Source organism: Dendropsophus ebraccatus, chromosome 14 (assembly GCF_027789765.1).
Source record: "Dendropsophus ebraccatus isolate aDenEbr1 chromosome 14, aDenEbr1.pat, whole genome shotgun sequence".
Taxonomy (NCBI): Eukaryota; Metazoa; Chordata; class Amphibia; order Anura; family Hylidae; genus Dendropsophus; species Dendropsophus ebraccatus.
The window spans coordinates 79332329-79352995 of NC_091467.1; the positions used below are offsets into that span (position 1 = coordinate 79332329).

General features: G+C 39.2%; 1 protein-coding gene across 1 annotated transcript in view; it reads right to left on the reverse strand.

The window, feature by feature from the left end:
* LOC138772051 (protein-glutamine gamma-glutamyltransferase E-like) overlaps positions 1 to 20667 on the reverse strand; it is a 79374-nt gene that overhangs the window by 46852 nt on the left and 11855 nt on the right. The window contains exon 2 of the mRNA XM_069952143.1: positions 3808 to 3948. Coding sequence (XP_069808244.1) covers positions 3808 to 3948 — 141 coding nt within the window. The remainder of the gene's footprint in view (positions 1 to 3807; positions 3949 to 20667) is intronic.

A 20667-nucleotide genomic window follows, 5' to 3' on the forward strand; every position in this document is an offset into this window, starting at 1 on the left:
AACACCCATAGAGAATGACAGGAGAGTCCAGCGTCATTCTCTATGAGCGTTGGACTCATCTCTCAGCGCGCGCGCCGGGCTGCAGCGGCTGAGATCTTCATCACCCGACCGGATCCAGAAGCGGGACCCGGCGGGATTAGGTGAGTATAGGGGGCTCTAACGGGGTCGGGAGCCTGTCACCCCGGCACGGGGGGTGACAGGTTCCCTTTAACTACTACTACTCCTCTTATCTACTACTACACAATCTTCTATGCTTCTGTTACTACATCCCTTATCCACTATGCCTCTACTACACCCATCATAATTATCAAAAAAAAAATAAAAATAATAGAGATTTAAATCGAGAAAAATTTTTTAAAAAATCAAGATTTTATTTTTTGCCCATATCACCCAGCCCTAGTGTGAGTGTTTGTACATGTATATCATGTGTCTGTGTGTGTGTGTAATCTGCTTGTGTCTGTATGTTGGTCTTGGTGTGTTTGCATGTTTGTGTCTGTGTGTGTGCACATCTATTATGTATACAGTGTATATTATGTAGTGTGTAGTTCTATAGATGTTTATAGACAGAGAGAGAGGCAGAAATAGTAGGCTCTCTACTATCTACAAGTTTTCTATAGATTTTATTTAAAATGTATGCAGTATGAATGTGGACCGTACATATAAGCTTTGGGCTGCGTTCACACTACGTATATTTCAGTCAGTATTGCAACCAAAACCAGGAGTGGATAAAACACAGAAAGGCTCTGTTCACACAATGATGAAATTGAGTGGATGGCCGCCATATAATGGCAAATATTTGCTGTTATTTTAGAACAACGGCTGGTGTATTGAAATAATGCCGTTATTTACCGTTATATGGCGGCCATCCACTCAATTTCACCATTATGTGAACAGATCCTTTCTGGGTTTTTAATTCACTCCTGGTTTTGGTTGCAATATGAGGACCACAATACTGACTGAAATATACGTAGTGTGAACCCAGCCTAAAGGGGTACTCCTTGCCAGCTGTTTAATCCGTATACGGCCGGGGAGGGGGGGAAATAGAAGGCTCCGGTAACTTCCCCCCCCCGATTCCAGCGCTGGCTCCCGGATCGCGCCGCCCTGTTCTCCCGTCCCGCGGTTGCTTCCTGGTGAGAGCTTCGGCATGAGACTTGACGTCTCAAGGCAGCTCAGCCATTCAGCGGTCATAGCTGGCAGCTATGACAGAAACCTACAAAAACGATTGTGACTGACAGTGGGCTATGTCACTGGTCACATACACTGCTGAATGCAATGTTGCTCTACTAAGGTTAAAGGTTTGGCGATGGTTATGTATATGTATGTAGGGTGGGCCCCTAGAATCAATTTCCCTGGTGGGCCCAAGGTACCCCAGTCCGACACTGGATACACACATAAGTGACTGAGCTTTCCCATAGGTTTCCTCACCCTGAAACCTTGGACATTAGATTTCTGCATTAAGTGAGATAAAATGATAATAAACCTGCGCCAGGTAAAGAGGCAACAGACTGCTGTGTAGTGCAAGAAAGCCAGATCCCTCAGAGCAGCTGATACACAACTAGCAATTCTAAGGCTGTGTTCACACCATGCAGCCTCATTGTTTCAATGGATCATTGTTTCAATAGCAGAACTAATGTAAGACAGACACCAGGTATACTCAGTACACAACTAGAAACTCTAAAGTTGTGATCATACCCTGCAATATCTACGTTTTACTATTTTAAAAATAGCAGTACTATACATGTAGCAACTCTAGGCGTGTGTACACACAATGCTGTTTCATAGCTTCAATGCAACATTAAATATCAGTAACCGTGCTAGAAAAGACCCCAGATGCACTCAATACACAACCAGGAACTTTAGGGTTGTGTTCATACAATGCAGTCTCATAACTTCACTGCATCAAACAAAAAGCAGAGCTATAGATGACATTAAGGTGCAATTAATACACCACTAGCAATCCTAGGGTTGTGTTCACACAACAAAGTTTCATAACTTTACTGCCTCATTCAATAGCAGTACTGAGAGAAACATCAGGTGTAATAAAAAATAGCAACTCTAGGCTTGTGTTCACACAATTCATCTTTCCACAGCAGAACTGGAGCAAGGAATCAGAGGTCAGGAGCAATAATAGCAACTCTAGGCTTGTGTTCACACAATGCATCCTTCCACAGCAGAACTGGAGCAAGGAATAAATATTCACCTAGCCACTCTGGGCCTGTGTTCACACACTGCAGTCTCACAGCTTCACTGCATCCTTCAATCGCAGAACTAGAGCCAGGAATCACACTCAGGTGTAATGAATCACGCATCAGGTGTCACCAATACACACCTAGCAAATCTAGGGTTGTGTACACACAATGCAGTTTCATAGCTTCAATGCAACAAGAAAAAGCAGTGCGAGTGTAAGAAAGACACCAGGTGCAATCAATACACAACCAGCAACTAGTGCAAGAAATCAGCAACCAGGGCACAAACAGCTCAGTGACCGCACAACTAACAGCTCTTATCTAAGGCAGCATTCACATATAGCAGATCCATAGCTGTCACTGTATTATTACATAGCAGGACCCAGACCACATGATCACATAGCGGAACTGTCTCACAGAGCTCGCACAGGAAAAAAAATAAAAACAAACAAATTATAAACTATTCTAAATCTCATGAAATTTATAGCCATTAGCCTGCACACAGGCCTCCTGCCATACACGTCAGGCTTCCAGGCAGAGAGCCAGGCACCATACAATTCCTCACAGAAGAGGCCGGATGACTAGGACTTACCTCTCTGAAGAGTGAGGACAGACACCAGGCGAGCGGCATCCTGTCTGAGCAGCGCCATGGTTAGCAGCCACGTGCAGCCCGGCAGCGGATGGCGCCATAATACTTACTGACCAGAGCATAGAAGCTGAGCGATCACTGAGATGGCGGCTGCTTCCATAAGGAAAATAAAATCTTTGCTCTGTACACAACAAAGCAGGATAGAAAACAAAATACATATACAAAAAACTCTCCCACTCCACACGACCATGTGGAAAAGAAGAATTATTGGAAGGAGAGAAGAGAAAAACACATAGGCCTGAGCCTGCTCCTATCCTACCACCTGTCCTACAGGACACACATAGGCCTGCTCCCTGCTCCCTGCTCCCCGCTCCCCGCTCCCCGCTCCCCGCTCCCTGCTCCCCGCTCCCCTCCTACCACCTACCACCTATCTCACAGAAGGACAGAAAAAAAACACAAGGAGGCTGGGTCAGCATAGGGCCTTATAGGCGGGGCAATTAACTCTTTATTGCTTGTTACCATCTGTCCTATCATTGCAGGAAGATAGAATCTTCCCCATTATGTGCTGCTGCTTAGGACGTAAGGGAAACTGCAGCGTTGTCATATTCACTTGATCCTGGACAGTATCTTACAGCACCGCTAACAGTACAGCGATGTAAGACTGGTGATCAGTGGTGAATACTGAAGAGGTAGAGGTGCACACACAAGTCCTGGAGCTCCTTCATGCGGCTGGTCGGTGTAAGTGCCAATACTAAAGTAATATGGATAACCTATCCCCATAGGACATATCTGCTTATATACTGGGTAGCCCCTTTAAACTGCATTTCTATATTGTACAAGGTGTCACCTTTTCTTTGGATGAAATAAATTCATAACATGCTTTGCTAACTATGGAGTAGTGTGGACTTTACTGTACGGATTGGGACCTTTGGTCAAGGTTGACGCTGCCTGCACCCCCACTCACCGCATGAACAAGAGTACAGAGAACAAGGATGTACAAGTCTTTATAATGGGATGGGGGATGGGGATTACCTGTTTGTGCAGTAAATACTATACTTTGCCAGTCCGTAAGAGGTTTGTTAAACTCCAGTGTTATTCTGCAAGACTGTCCCCTCCGCAGTATCAGCTCCGAGCTGTTATACATATCAGTGTGATGCGCCTTTTTATTGGATTCTGCAGGTAATAAAAGGAATATATCAATATAAATATATATATATATATATATATACCAATGTACAGTGGGAAAAATAAGTATGTAATAAACTGCTGTATACCTACACAGAATGGAGAGATATATACACACTCATACAGGAGGATAATAAGTATATAATACACTGCTGTATACCTACACAGAATGGAGAGATATATACACACTCATACAGGAGGATAATAAGTATATAATACACTGCTGTATACCCACACAGAATGGAGATATATATACACACACACATACAGGAGGATAATAAGTATATAATACACAGTTGTATACCTACACAGAATGGAGATATATATACACTCATACAGGAGGATAATAAGTATATAATACACTGCTGTATACCTACACAGAATGGGGAGATATATACACACTCATACAGGGGGATGAGTATATAATACACTGCTGTATACCTACACAGAATGGGGGGATATATACACACTCATACAGGGGGATAATAAGTATATAATACACTGCTGTATACCTACACAGAATGGGGGGATATATATACACTCATACAGGAGGATAATAAGTATATAATACACTGCTGTATACCTATACAGAATGGGGAGATATATACACACTCATACAGGGGGATGAGTATATAATACACTGCTGTATACCTACACAGAATGGGGGGATATATACACACTCATACAGGAGGGGGATAATAAGTATATAATACACTGCTGTATACCTACACAGAATGGGGAGATATATACACACTCATACAGGAGGATAATAAGTATATAATACACTGCTGTATACCTACACAGAATGGGGAGATATATACACACTCATACAGGGGGATGAGTATATAATACACTGCTGTATACCTACACAGAATGGGGGGATATATACACACTCATACAGGAGGATAATAAGTATATAATACACTGCTGTATACCTATACAGAATGGGGAGATATATACACACTCATACAGGAGGGGGATAATAAGTATATAATACACTGCTGTATACCTACACAGAATGGAGATATATATATACACACTCATACAGGAGGGGGATAATAAGTATATAATACACTGCTGTATACCTACACAGAATGGGGAGATATATACACACTCATACAGGAGGAGGATAATAAGTATATGATACACTGCTGTATACCTACACAGAATGGGGAGATATATACACACTCATACAGGAGGAGGATAATAAGTATATAATACACTGCTGTATACCTACACAGAATGGAGATATATATACACACTCATACAGGGGGATAATAAGTATATAATACACTGCTGTATGCCTACACAGAATGGGGAGATATATACACACTCATACAGGAGGGGGATAATAAGTATATAATACACTGCTGTATACCTACACAGAATGGGGGGATATATACACACTCATACAGGAGGGGGATAATAAGTATATAATACACTGCTGTATACCTACACAGAATGGGGAGATATATACACACTCATACAGGAGGATGATAATAAGTATATAATACACTGCTGTATACCTACACAGAATGGAGATATATACACACTCATACAGGAGGATAATAAGTATATAATACACTGCTGTATACCTACACAGAATGGAGATATATACACACTCATACAGGAGGATAATAAGTATATAATACACTGCTGTATACCTACACAGAATGGGGATATATACACACTCATACAGGAGGATAATAAGTATATAATACACTGCTGTATACCTACACAGAATGGAGAGATATATACACACACTCATACAGGAGGATAATAAGTATATAATACACTGCTGTATACCTACACAGAATGGGGATATATACACACTCATACAGGAGGATAATAAGTATATAATACACTGCTGAGGACATATAATTGGAGGTAAGATGTAGCAGAGCCGACGTTCCCCTGACGCTTTACAGCTTTGCTTTCATCTCTGCAGGATAATGACAGGCGGCTTTCATCTCCTTTGTGATGTCAGGAATGTAATGTCAATGGATCTAAGTGTTAATGTATATAATGAGATAAATGAACCTTCCTGCCAATCATCCTGTTGTTAGGCTGCTGGATTATTACTCATTCCCTTTGTATTACATGTGCGTGCAGGATGCGTGTTTGCTCATAGCTTATTATCATAAAGGATCCATCTGATGTCACAGCAATGTCATCCTGATCCCTCTGCTGCACATGTGCTCCATACACCGGCTGTACATTGTCCAAGATATACTATATACCTGTAGGGATCAGGATACAGGGGTAACCCCATCATATATAATATAGTATATACCTGTAGGGATCAGGATACAGGGGGATTCCCATCATATATGATATAGTATATACCTGTAGGGATCAGGATACAGGGGTAACCCCATCATATATAATATAGTATATACCTGTAGTGATCAGGATACAGGGGTAACCCCATCATATATAATATAGTATATACCTGTAGTGATCAGGATACAGGGGTAACCCCATCATATAAAATATAGTATATACCTGTAGGGATCAGGATACAGGGGGTTTCCCATCATATATAATATAGTATATACCTGTAGGGATCAGGACACAGGGGGGTAACCCCATCATATATAATATAGTATATACCTGTAGGGATCAGGATACAGGGGGGATTCCCATCATATATAACATAGTATATACCTGTAGGGATCAGGATACAGGGGTAACCCCATCATATATAATATAGTATATACCTGTAGGGATCAGGATACAGGGGGATTCCCATCATATATAATATAGTATATACCTGTAGGGATCAGGATAGAGGGGTAACCCCATCATATATAATATAGTATATACCTGTAGGGATCAGGATACAGGGGGGATTCCCATCATATATAACATAGTATATACCTGTAGGGATCAGGATACAGGGGTAACCCCATCATATATAATATAGTATATACCTGTAGGGATCAGGGTACAGGGGTAACCCCATCATATATAATATAGTATATACCTGTAGGGATCAGGATACAGGGGTAACCCCATCATATATAATATAGTATATACCTGTAGGGATCAGGATACAGGGGTAACCCCATCATATATAATATAGTATATACCTGTAGGGATCAGGATACAGGGGTAACCCCATCATATATAATATAGTATAAACCTGTAGGGATCAGGATACAGGGGGATTCCCATCATATATAATATAGTATATACCTGTAGGGATCAGGATACAGGGGTAACATCATATATAATATAGTATATACCTGTAGTGATCAGGATAGAGGGGGTAACCCCATCATATATAATATAGTATATACCTGTAGGGATCAGGATACAGGGGGATCCCCATCATATATAATATGGTATATACCTGTAGGGATCAGGATAGAGGGGGATCCTCATCATATATAATATAGTATATACCTGTAGGGATCAGGATACAGGGGTAACCCCATCATATAAAATATAGTATATACCTGTAGGGATCAGGATAGAGGGGTAACCCCATCATATATAATATAGTATATACCTGTAGGGATCAGGATACAGGGGTAACCCCATCATATATAATATAGTATAAACCTGTAGGGATCAGGATACAGGGGTAACCCCATCATATCTAATATAGTATATACCTGTAGGGATCAGGATACAGGGGGATTCCCATCATATATAACATAGTATATACCTGTAGGGATCAGGATACAGGGGGTAACCCCATCATATATAATATAGTATATACCTGTAGGGATCAGGATACAGGGGGTAACCCCATCATATATACTATATTATATACCTGTAGGGATCAGGATACAGGGGGTAACCCCATCATATATAATATAGTATATACCTGTAGGGATCAGGATACAGGGGGATTCCCATCATATATAACATAGTATATACCTGTAGGGATCAGGATACAGGGGGTAACCCCATCATATATAATATAGTATATACCTGTAGGGATCAGGATAGAGGGGGATTCCCATCATATATAATATAGTATATACCTGTAGGGATCAGGATACAGGGGTAACATCATATATAATATAGTATATACCTGTAGTGATCAGGATAGAGGGGGATCCCCATCATATATAATATAGTATATACCTGTAGGGATCAGGATACAGGGGTAACGCCATCATATAAAATATAGTATATACCTGTAGGGATCAGGATAGAGGGGTAACCCCATCATATATAATATAGTATATACCTGTAGGGATCAGGATACAGGGGGATCCCCATCATATATAATATAGTATATACCTGTAGGGATCAGGATACAGGGGTAACCCAATCATATATAATATAGTATATACCTGTAGGGATCAGGATACAGGGGGTTTCCCATCATATATAATATAGTATATACCTGTAGGGATCAGGACACAGGGGTAACCGCATCATATATAATATAGTATATACCTGTAGGGATCAGGATACAGGGGTAACCCCATCATATATAATATAGTATATACCTGTAGGGATCAGGATACAGGGGTAACCCCATCATATATAATATAGTATATACCTGTAGGGATCCGCATACAGGGGTAACCCCATCATATATAATATAGTATATACCTGTAAGGATCAGGATACAGGGGGATTCCCATCATATATAATATAGTATATACCTGTAGGGATCAGGATACAGGGGGATTCCCATCATATATAACATAGTATATACCTGTAGGGATCAGGATACAGGGGTAACCCCATCATATATAATATAGTATATACCTGTAGGGATCAGGATACAGGGGGATTCCCATCATATATAACATAGTATATACCTGTAGGGATCAGGATACAGGGGTAACCCCATCATATAAAATATAGTATATACCTGTAGGGATCAGGATACAGGGGGGATTCCCAGCATATATAATATAGTATATACCTGTAGGGATCAGGATACAGGGGGGATTCCCATCATATATAATATAGTATATACCTGTAGGGATCAGAATACAGGGGTAACCCCAGCATATATAATATAGTATATACCTGTAGGGATCAGGATACAGGGGTAACCCCATCATATATAATATAGTATATACCTGTAGGGATCAGGATACAGGGGTAACCCCATCATATATAATATAGTATATACCTGTAGGGATCAGGATACAGGGGGATTCCCATCATATATAATATAGTATATACCTGTAGGGATCAGGATAGAGGGGTAACCCCCTCATATATAATATAGTATATACCTGTAGGGATCAGGATACAGGGGGATTCCCATCATATATAATATAGTATATACCTGTAGGGATCAGGATACAGGGGTAACCCCATCATATATAATATAGTATATACCTGTAGGGATCAGGATACAGGGGGATTCCCATCATATATAATATAGTATATACCTGTAGGGATCAGGATAGAGGGGTAACCCCATCATATATAATATAGTATATACCTGTAGGGATCAGGATACAGGGGGGATTCCCATCATATATAACATAGTATATACCTGTAGGGATCAGGATACAGGGGTAACCCCATCATATATAATATAGTATATACCTGTAGGGATCAGGGTACAGGGGTAACCCCATCATATATAATATAGTATATACCTGTAGGGATCAGGATACAGGGGTAACCCCATCATATATAATATAGTATATACCTGTAGGGATCAGGATACAGGGGTAACCCCATCATATATAATATAGTATATACCTGTAGGGATCAGGATACAGGGGTAACCCCATCATATATAATATAGTATAAACCTGTAGGGATCAGGATACAGGGGGATTCCCATCATATATAATATAGTATATACCTGTAGGGATCAGGATACAGGGGTAACATCATATATAATATAGTATATACCTGTAGTGATCAGGATAGAGGGGGATCCCCATCATATATAATATGGTATATACCTGTAGGGATCAGGATAGAGGGGGATCCTCATCATATATAATATAGTATATACCTGTAGGGATCAGGATACAGGGGTAACCCCATCATATAAAATATAGTATAAACCTGTAGGGATCAGGATAGAGGGGTAACCCCATCATATATAATATAGTATATACCTGTAGGGATCAGGATACAGGGGGATCCCCATCATATATAATATAGTATATACCTGTAGGGATCAGGATACAGGGGTAACCCCATCATATATAATATAGTATATACCTGTAGGGATCAGGATACAGGGGTAACCCCATCATATATAATATAGTATATACCTGTAGGGATCAGGATACAGGGAGATTCCCATCATATATAATATAGTATATACCTGTAGGGATCAGGATACAGGGGGTTTCCCATCATATATAATATAGTATATACCTGTAGGGATCAGGACACAGGGGTAACCGCATCATATATAATATAGTATATACCTGTAGGGATCAGGATACAGGGGTAACCCCATCATATATAATATAGTATATACCTGTAGGGATCAGGATACAGGGGTAACCCCATCATATATAATATAGTATATACCTGTAGGGATCCGCATACAGGGGTAACCCCATCATATATAATATAGTATATACCTGTAAGGATCAGGATACAGGGGGATTCCCATCATATATAATATAGTATATACCTGTAGGGATCAGGATACAGGGGGATTCCCATCATATATAACATAGTATATACCTGTAGGGATCAGGATACAGGGGGATTCCCATCATATATAATATAGTATATACCTGTAGGGATCAGGATAGAGGGGGATTCCCATCATATATAATATAGTATATACCTGTAGGGATCAGGATACATGGGGATTCCCATCATATATAATATAGTATATACCTGTAGGGATCAGGATGCAGGGGGATCCCCATCATATATAATATAGTATATACCTGTAGGGATCAGGATACAGGGGTAACCCCATCATATATAATATAGTATATACCTGTAGGGATCAGGATACAGGGGTAACCCCATCATATATAATATAGTATATACCTGTAGGGATCAGGGTACAGGGGTAACCCCATTATATATAATATAGTATATACCTGTAGGGATCAGGATACAGGGGGATCCCCATCATATATAATATAGTATATACCTGTAGGGATCAGGATACAGGGGTAACCCCATCATATATAATATAGTATATACCTGTAGGGATCAGGGTACAGGGGTAACCCCATCATATATAATATAGTATATACCTGTAGGGATCAGGATACAGGGGTAACCCCATCATATATAATATAGTATATACCTGTAAGGATCAGGATACAGGGGGATTCCCATCATATATAATATAGTATATACCTGTAGGGATCAGGATACAGGGGGATTCCCATCATATATAACATAGTATATACCTGTAGGGATCAGGATACAGGGGGATTCCCATCATATATAATATAGTATATACCTGTAGGGATCAGGATACAGGGGTAACCCCATCATATATAATATAGTATATACCTGTAGGGGTCAGAATAGAGGGGTAACCCCATCATATATAATATAGTATATACCTGTAGGGATCAGGATACAGGGGGATTCCCATCATATATAATATAGTATATACCTGTAGGGATCAGGATACAGGGGTAACCCCATCATATATAATATAGTATATACCTGTAGGGATCAGGATACAGGGGTAACCCCATCATATATAATATAGTATATACCTGTAGTGATCAGGATACAGGGGTAACCCCATCATATATAATATAGTATATACCTGTAGTGATCAGGATACAGGGGTAACCCCATCATATAAAATATAGTATATACCTGTAGGGATCAGGATACAGGGGGTTTCCCATCATATATAATATAGTATATACCTGTAGGGATCAGGACACAGGGGGGTAACCCCATCATATATAATATAGTATATACCTGTAGGGATCAGGATACAGGGGGGATTCCCATCATATATAACATAGTATATACCTGTAGGGATCAGGATACAGGGGTAACCCCATCATATATAATATAGTATATACCTGTAGGGATCAGGATACAGGGGGATTCCCATCATATATAATATAGTATATACCTGTAGGGATCAGGATAGAGGGGTAACCCCATCATATATAATATAGTATATACCTGTAGGGATCAGGATACAGGGGGGATTCCCATCATATATAACATAGTATATACCTGTAGGGATCAGGATACAGGGGTAACCCCATCATATATAATATAGTATATACCTGTAGGGATCAGGGTACAGGGGTAACCCCATCATATATAATATAGTATATACCTGTAGGGATCAGGATACAGGGGTAACCCCATCATATATAATATAGTATATACCTGTAGGGATCAGGATACAGGGGTAACCCCATCATATATAATATAGTATAAACCTGTAGGGATCAGGATACAGGGGTAACCCCATCATATCTAATATAGTATATACCTGTAGGGATCAGGATACAGGGGGATTCCCATCATATATAACATAGTATATACCTGTAGGGATCAGGATACAGGGGGTAACCCCATCATATATAATATAGTATATACCTGTAGGGATCAGGATACAGGGGGTAACCCCATCATATATAATATAGTATATACCTGTAGGGATCAGGATACAGGGGGTAACCCCATCATATATAATATAGTATATACCTGTAGGGATCAGGATACAGGGGGATTCCCATCATATATAACATAGTATATACCTGTAGGGATCAGGATACAGGGGGTAACCCCATCATATATAATATAGTATATACCTGTAGGGATCAGGATAGAGGGGGATTCCCATCATATATAATATAGTATATACCTGTAGGGATCAGGATACAGGGGTAACATCATATATAATATAGTATATACCTGTAGTGATCAGGATAGAGGGGGATCCCCATCATATATAATATAGTATATACCTGTAGGGATCAGGATACAGGGGTAACTCCATCATATAAAATATAGTATATACCTGTAGGGATCAGGATAGAGGGGTAACCCCATCATATATAATATAGTATATACCTGTAGGGATCAGGATACAGGGGGATCCCCATCATATATAATATAGTATATACCTGTAGGGATCAGGATACAGGGGTAACCCAATCATATATAATATAGTATATACCTGTAGGGATCAGGATACAGGGGGTTTCCCATCATATATAATATAGTATATACCTGTAGGGATCAGGACACAGGGGTAACCGCATCATATATAATATAGTATATACCTGTAGGGATCAGGATACAGGGGTAACCCCATCATATATAATATAGTATATACCTGTAGGGATCAGGATACAGGGGTAACCCCATCATATATAATATAGTATATACCTGTAGGGATCCGCATACAGGGGTAACCCCATCATATATAATATAGTATATACCTGTAAGGATCAGGATACAGGGGGATTCCCATCATATATAATATAGTATATACCTGTAGGGATCAGGATACAGGGGGATTCCCATCATATATAACATAGTATATACCTGTAGGGATCAGGATACAGGGGTAACCCCATCATATATAATATAGTATATACCTGTAGGGATCAGGATACAGGGGGATTCCCATCATATATAACATAGTATATACCTGTAGGGATCAGGATACAGGGGTAACCCCATCATATAAAATATAGTATATACCTGTAGGGATCAGGATACAGGGGGGATTCCCAGCATATATAATATAGTATATACCTGTAGGGATCAGGATACAGGGGGGATTCCCATCATATATAATATAGTATATACCTGTAGGGATCAGAATACAGGGGTAACCCCAGCATATATAATATAGTATATACCTGTAGGGATCAGGATACAGGGGTAACCCCATCATATATAATATAGTATATACCTGTAGGGATCAGGATACAGGGGTAACCCCATCATATATAATATAGTATATACCTGTAGGGATCAGGATACAGGGGGATCCCCATCATATATAATATAGTATATACCTGTAGGGATCAGGATACAGGGGGATTCCCATCATATATAATATAGTATATACCTGTAGGGATCAGGATAGAGGGGTAACCCCCTCATATATAATATAGTATATACCTGTAGGGATCAGGATACAGGGGGATTCCCATCATATATAATATAGTATATACCTGTAGGGATCAGGATACAGGGGTAACCCCATCATATATAATATAGTATATACCTGTAGGGATCAGGATACAGGGGGATTCCCATCATATATAATATAGTATATACCTGTAGGGATCAGGATAGAGGGGTAACCCCATCATATATAATATAGTATATACCTGTAGGGATCAGGATACAGGGGGGATTCCCATCATATATAACATAGTATATACCTGTAGGGATCAGGATACAGGGGTAACCCCATCATATATAATATAGTATATACCTGTAGGGATCAGGGTACAGGGGTAACCCCATCATATATAATATAGTATATACCTGTAGGGATCAGGATACAGGGGTAACCCCATCATATATAATATAGTATATACCTGTAGGGATCAGGATACAGGGGTAACCCCATCATATATAATATAGTATATACCTGTAGGGATCAGGATACAGGGGTAACCCCATCATATATAATATAGTATAAACCTGTAGGGATCAGGATACAGGGGGATTCCCATCATATATAATATAGTATATACCTGTAGGGATCAGGATACAGGGGTAACATCATATATAATATAGTATATACCTGTAGTGATCAGGATAGAGGGGGATCCCCATCATATATAATATGGTATATACCTGTAGGGATCAGGATAGAGGGGGATCCTCATCATATATAATATAGTATATACCTGTAGGGATCAGGATACAGGGGTAACCCCATCATATAAAATATAGTATAAACCTGTAGGGATCAGGATAGAGGGGTAACCCCATCATATATAATATAGTATATACCTGTAGGGATCAGGATACAGGGGGATCCCCATCATATATAATATAGTATATACCTGTAGGGATCAGGATACAGGGGTAACCCCATCATATATAATATAGTATATACCTGTAGGGATCAGGATACAGGGGTAACCCCATCATATATAATATAGTATATACCTGTAGGGATCAGGATACAGGGAGATTCCCATCATATATAATATAGTATATACCTGTAGGGATCAGGATACAGGGGGTTTCCCATCATATATAATATAGTATATACCTGTAGGGATCAGGACACAGGGGTAACCGCATCATATATAATATAGTATATACCTGTAGGGATCAGGATACAGGGGTAACCCCATCATATATAATATAGTATATACCTGTAGGGATCAGGATACAGGGGTAACCCCATCATATATAATATAGTATATACCTGTAGGGATCCGCATACAGGGGTAACCCCATCATATATAATATAGTATATACCTGTAAGGATCAGGATACAGGGGGATTCCCATCATATATAATATAGTATATACCTGTAGGGATCAGGATACAGGGGGATTCCCATCATATATAACATAGTATATACCTGTAGGGATCAGGATACAGGGGGATTCCCATCATATATAATATAGTATATACCTGTAGGGATCAGGATAGAGGGGGATTCCCATCATATATAATATAGTATATACCTGTAGGGATCAGGATACATGGGGATTCCCATCATATATAATATAGTATATACCTGTAGGGATCAGGATACAGGGGGATCCCCATCATATATAATATAGTATATACCTGTAGGGATCAGGATACAGGGGTAACCCCATCATATATAATATAGTATATACCTGTAGGGATCAGGATACAGGGGTAACCCCATCATATATAATATAGTATATACCTGTAGGGATCAGGGTACAGGGGTAACCCCATTATATATAATATAGTATATACCTGTAGGGATCAGGATACAGGGGGATCCCCATCATATATAATATAGTATATACCTGTAGGGATCAGGATACAGGGGTAACCCCATCATATATAATATAGTATATACCTGTAGGGATCAGGGTACAGGGGTAACCCCATCATATATAATATAGTATAAACCTGTAGGGATCAGGATACAGGGGGATTCCCATCATATATAATATAGTATATACCTGTAGGGATCAGGATACAGGGGTAACATCATATATAATATAGTATATACCTGTAGTGATCAGGATAGAGGGGGATCCCCATCATATATAATATGGTATATACCTGTAGGGATCAGGATAGAGGGGGATCCTCATCATATATAATATAGTATATACCTGTAGGGATCAGGATACAGGGGTAACCCCATCATATATAATATAGTATATACCTGTAGGGATCAGGATAGAGGGGTAACCCCATCATATATAATATAGTATATACCTGTAGGGATCAGGATACAGGGGTAACCCCATCATATATAATATAGTATAAACCTGTAGGGATCAGGATACAGGGGTAACCCCATCATATCTAATATAGTATATACCTGTAGGGATCAGGATACAGGGGGATTCCCATCATATATAACATAGTATATACCTGTAGGGATCAGGATACAGGGGGTAACCCCATCATATATAATATAGTATATACCTGTAGGGATCAGGATACAGGGGGTAACCCCATCATATATAATATAGTATATACCTGTAGGGATCAGGATACAGGGGGTAACCCCATCATATATAATATAGTATATACCTGTAGGGATCAGGATACAGGGGGATTCCCATCATATATAATATAGTATATACCTGTAGGGATCAGGATACAGGGGGTAACCCCATCATATATAATATAGTATATACCTGTAGGGATCAGGATAGAGGGGGATTCCCATCATATATAATATAGTATATACCTGTAGGGATCAGGATACAGGGGTAACATCATATATAATATAGTATATACCTGTAGTGATCAGGATAGAGGGGGATCCCCATCATATATAATATAGTATATACCTGTAGGGATCAGGATACAGGGGTAACGCCATCATATAAAATATAGTATATACCTGTAGGGATCAGGATAGAGGGGTAACCACATCATATATAATATAGTATATACCTGTAGGGATCAGGATACAGGGGGATCCCCATCATATATAATATAGTATATACCTGTAGGGATCAGGATACAGGGGTAACCCAATCATATATAATATAGTATATACCTGTAGGGATCAGGATACAGGGGGTTTCCCATCATATATAATATAGTATATACCTGTAGGGATCAGGACACAGGGGTAACCGCATCATATATAATATAGTATATACCTGTAGGGATCAGGATACAGGGGTAACCCCATCATATATAATATAGTATATACCTGTAGGGATCAGGATACAGGGGTAACCCCATCATATATAATATAGTATATACCTGTAGGGATCCGCATACAGGGGTAACCCCATCATATATAATATAGTATATACCTGTAAGGATCAGGATACAGGGGGATTCCCATCATATATAATATAGTATATACCTGTAGGCATCAGGATACAGGGGGATTCCCATCATATATAACATAGTATATACCTGTAGGGATCAGGATACAGGGGTAACCCCATCATATATAATATAGTATATACCTGTAGGGATCAGGATACAGGGGGATTCCCATCATATATAACATAGTATATACCTGTAGGGATCAGGATACAGGGGTAACCCCATCATATAAAATATAGTATATACCTGTAGGGATCAGGATACAGGGGGGATTCCCAGCATATATAATATAGTATATACCTGTAGGGATCAGGATACAGGGGGGATTCCCATCATATATAATATAGTATATACCTGTAGGGATCAGAATACAGGGGTAACCCCAGCATATATAATATAGTATATACCTGTAGGGATCAGGATACAGGGGTAACCCCATCATATATAATATAGTATATACCTGTAGGGATCAGGATACAGGGGTAACCCCATCATATATAATATAGTATATACCTGTAGGGATCAGGATACAGGGGGATCCCCATCATATATAATATAGTATATACCTGTAGGGATCAGGATACAGGGGGATTCCCATCATATATAATATAGTATATACCTGTAGGGATCAGGATAGAGGGGTAACCCCCTCATATATAATATAGTATATACCTGTAGGGATCAGGATACAGGGGGATTCCCATCATATATAATATAGTATATACCTGTAGGGATCAGGATACAGGGGTAACCCCATCATATATAATATAGTATATACCTGTAGGGATCAGGATACAGGGGGATTCCCATCATATATAATATAGTATATACCTGTAGGGATCAGGATAGAGGGGTAACCCCATCATATATAATATAGTATATACCTGTAGGGATCAGGATACAGGGGGGATTCCCAACATATATAACATAGTATATACCTGTAGGGATCAGGATACAGGGGTAACCCCATCATATATAATATAGTATATACCTGTAGGGATCAGGGTACAGGGGTAACCCCATCATATATAATATAGTATATACCTGTAGGGATCAGGATACAGGGGTAACCCCATCATATATAATATAGTATATACCTGTAGGGATCAGGATACAGGGGTAACCCCATCATATATAATATAGTATATACCTGTAGGGATCAGGATACAGGGGTAACCCCATCATATATAATATAGTATAAACCTGTAGGGATCAGGATACAGGGGGATTCCCATCATATATAATATAGTATATACCTGTAGGGATCAGGATACAGGGGTAACATCATATATAATATAGTATATACCTGTAGTGATCAGGATAGAGGGGGATCCCCATCATATATAATATGGTATATACCTGTAGGGATCAGGATAGAGGGGGATCCTCATCATATATAATATAGTATATACCTGTAGGGATCAGGATACAGGGGTAACCCCATCATATAAAATATAGTATATACCTGTAGGGATCAGGATAGAGGGGTAACCCCATCATATATAATATAGTATATACCTGTAGGGATCAGGATACAGGGGGATCACCATCATATATAATATAGTATATACCTGTAGGGATCAGGATACAGGGGTAACCCCATCATATATAATATAGTATATACCTGTAGGGATCAGGATACAGGGGTAACCCCATCATATATAATATAGTATATACCTGTAGGGATCAGGATACAGGGAGATTCCCATCATATATAATATAGTATATACCTGTAGGGATCAGGATACAGGGGGTTTCCCATCATATATAATATAGTATATACCTGTAGGGATCAGGACACAGGGGTAACCGCATCATATATAATATAGTATATACCTGTAGGGATCAGGATACAGGGGTAACCCCATCATATATAATATAGTATATACCTGTAGGGATCAGGATACAGGGGTAACCCCATCATATATAATATAGTATATACCTGTAGGGATCCGCATACAGGGGTAACCCCATCATATATAATATAGTATATACCTGTAAGGATCAGGATACAGGGGGATTCCCATCATATATAATATAGTATATACCTGTAGGGATCAGGATACAGGGGGATTCCCATCATATATAACATAGTATATACCTGTAGGGATCAGGATACAGGGGGATTCCCATCATATATAATATAGTATATACCTGTAGGGATCAGGATAGAGGGGGATTCCCATCATATATAATATAGTATATACCTGTAGGGATCAGGATACATGGGGATTCCCATCATATATAATATAGTATATACCTGTAGGGATCAGGATACAGGGGGATCCCCATCATATATAATATAGTATATACCTGTAGGGATCAGGATACAGGGGTAACCCCATCATATATAATATAGTATATACCTGTAGGGATCAGGATACAGGGGTAACCCCATCATATATAATATAGTATATACCTGTAGGGATCAGGGTACAGGGGTAACCCCATTATATATAATATAGTATATACCTGTAGGGATCAGGATACAGGGGGATCCCCATCATATATAATATAGTATATACCTGTAGGGATCAGGATACAGGGGTAACCCCATCATATATAATATAGTATATACCTGTAGGGATCAGGGTACAGGGGTAACCCCATCATATATAATATAGTATATACCTGTAGGGATCAGGATACAGGGGTAACCCCATCATATATAATATAGTATATACCTGTAAGGATCAGGATACAGGGGGATTCCCATCATATATAATATAGTATATACCTGTAGGGATCAGGATACAGGGGGATTCCCATCATATATAACATAGTATATACCTGTAGGGATCAGGATACAGGGGGATTCCCATCATATATAATATAGTATATACCTGTAGGGATCAGGATACAGGGGTAACCCCATCATATATAATATAGTATATACCTGTAGGGGTCAGAATAGAGGGGTAACCCCATCATATATAATATAGTATATACCTGTAGGGATCAGGATACAGGGGGATTCCCATCATATATAATATAGTATATACCTGTAGGGATCAGGATACAGGGGTAACCCCATCATATATAATATAGTATATACCTGTAGGGATCAGGATACAGGGGGATTCCCATCATATATAATATAGTATATACCTGTAGGGATCAGGATACAGGGGTAACCCCATCATATATAATATAGTATATACCTGTAGGGATCAGGATACAGGGGGATTCCCATCATATATAATATAGTATATACCTGTAGGGATCAGGATACAGGGGTAACCCCATCATATATAATATAGTATATACCTGTAGGGATCAGGATACAGGGGGATTCCCATCATATATAATATA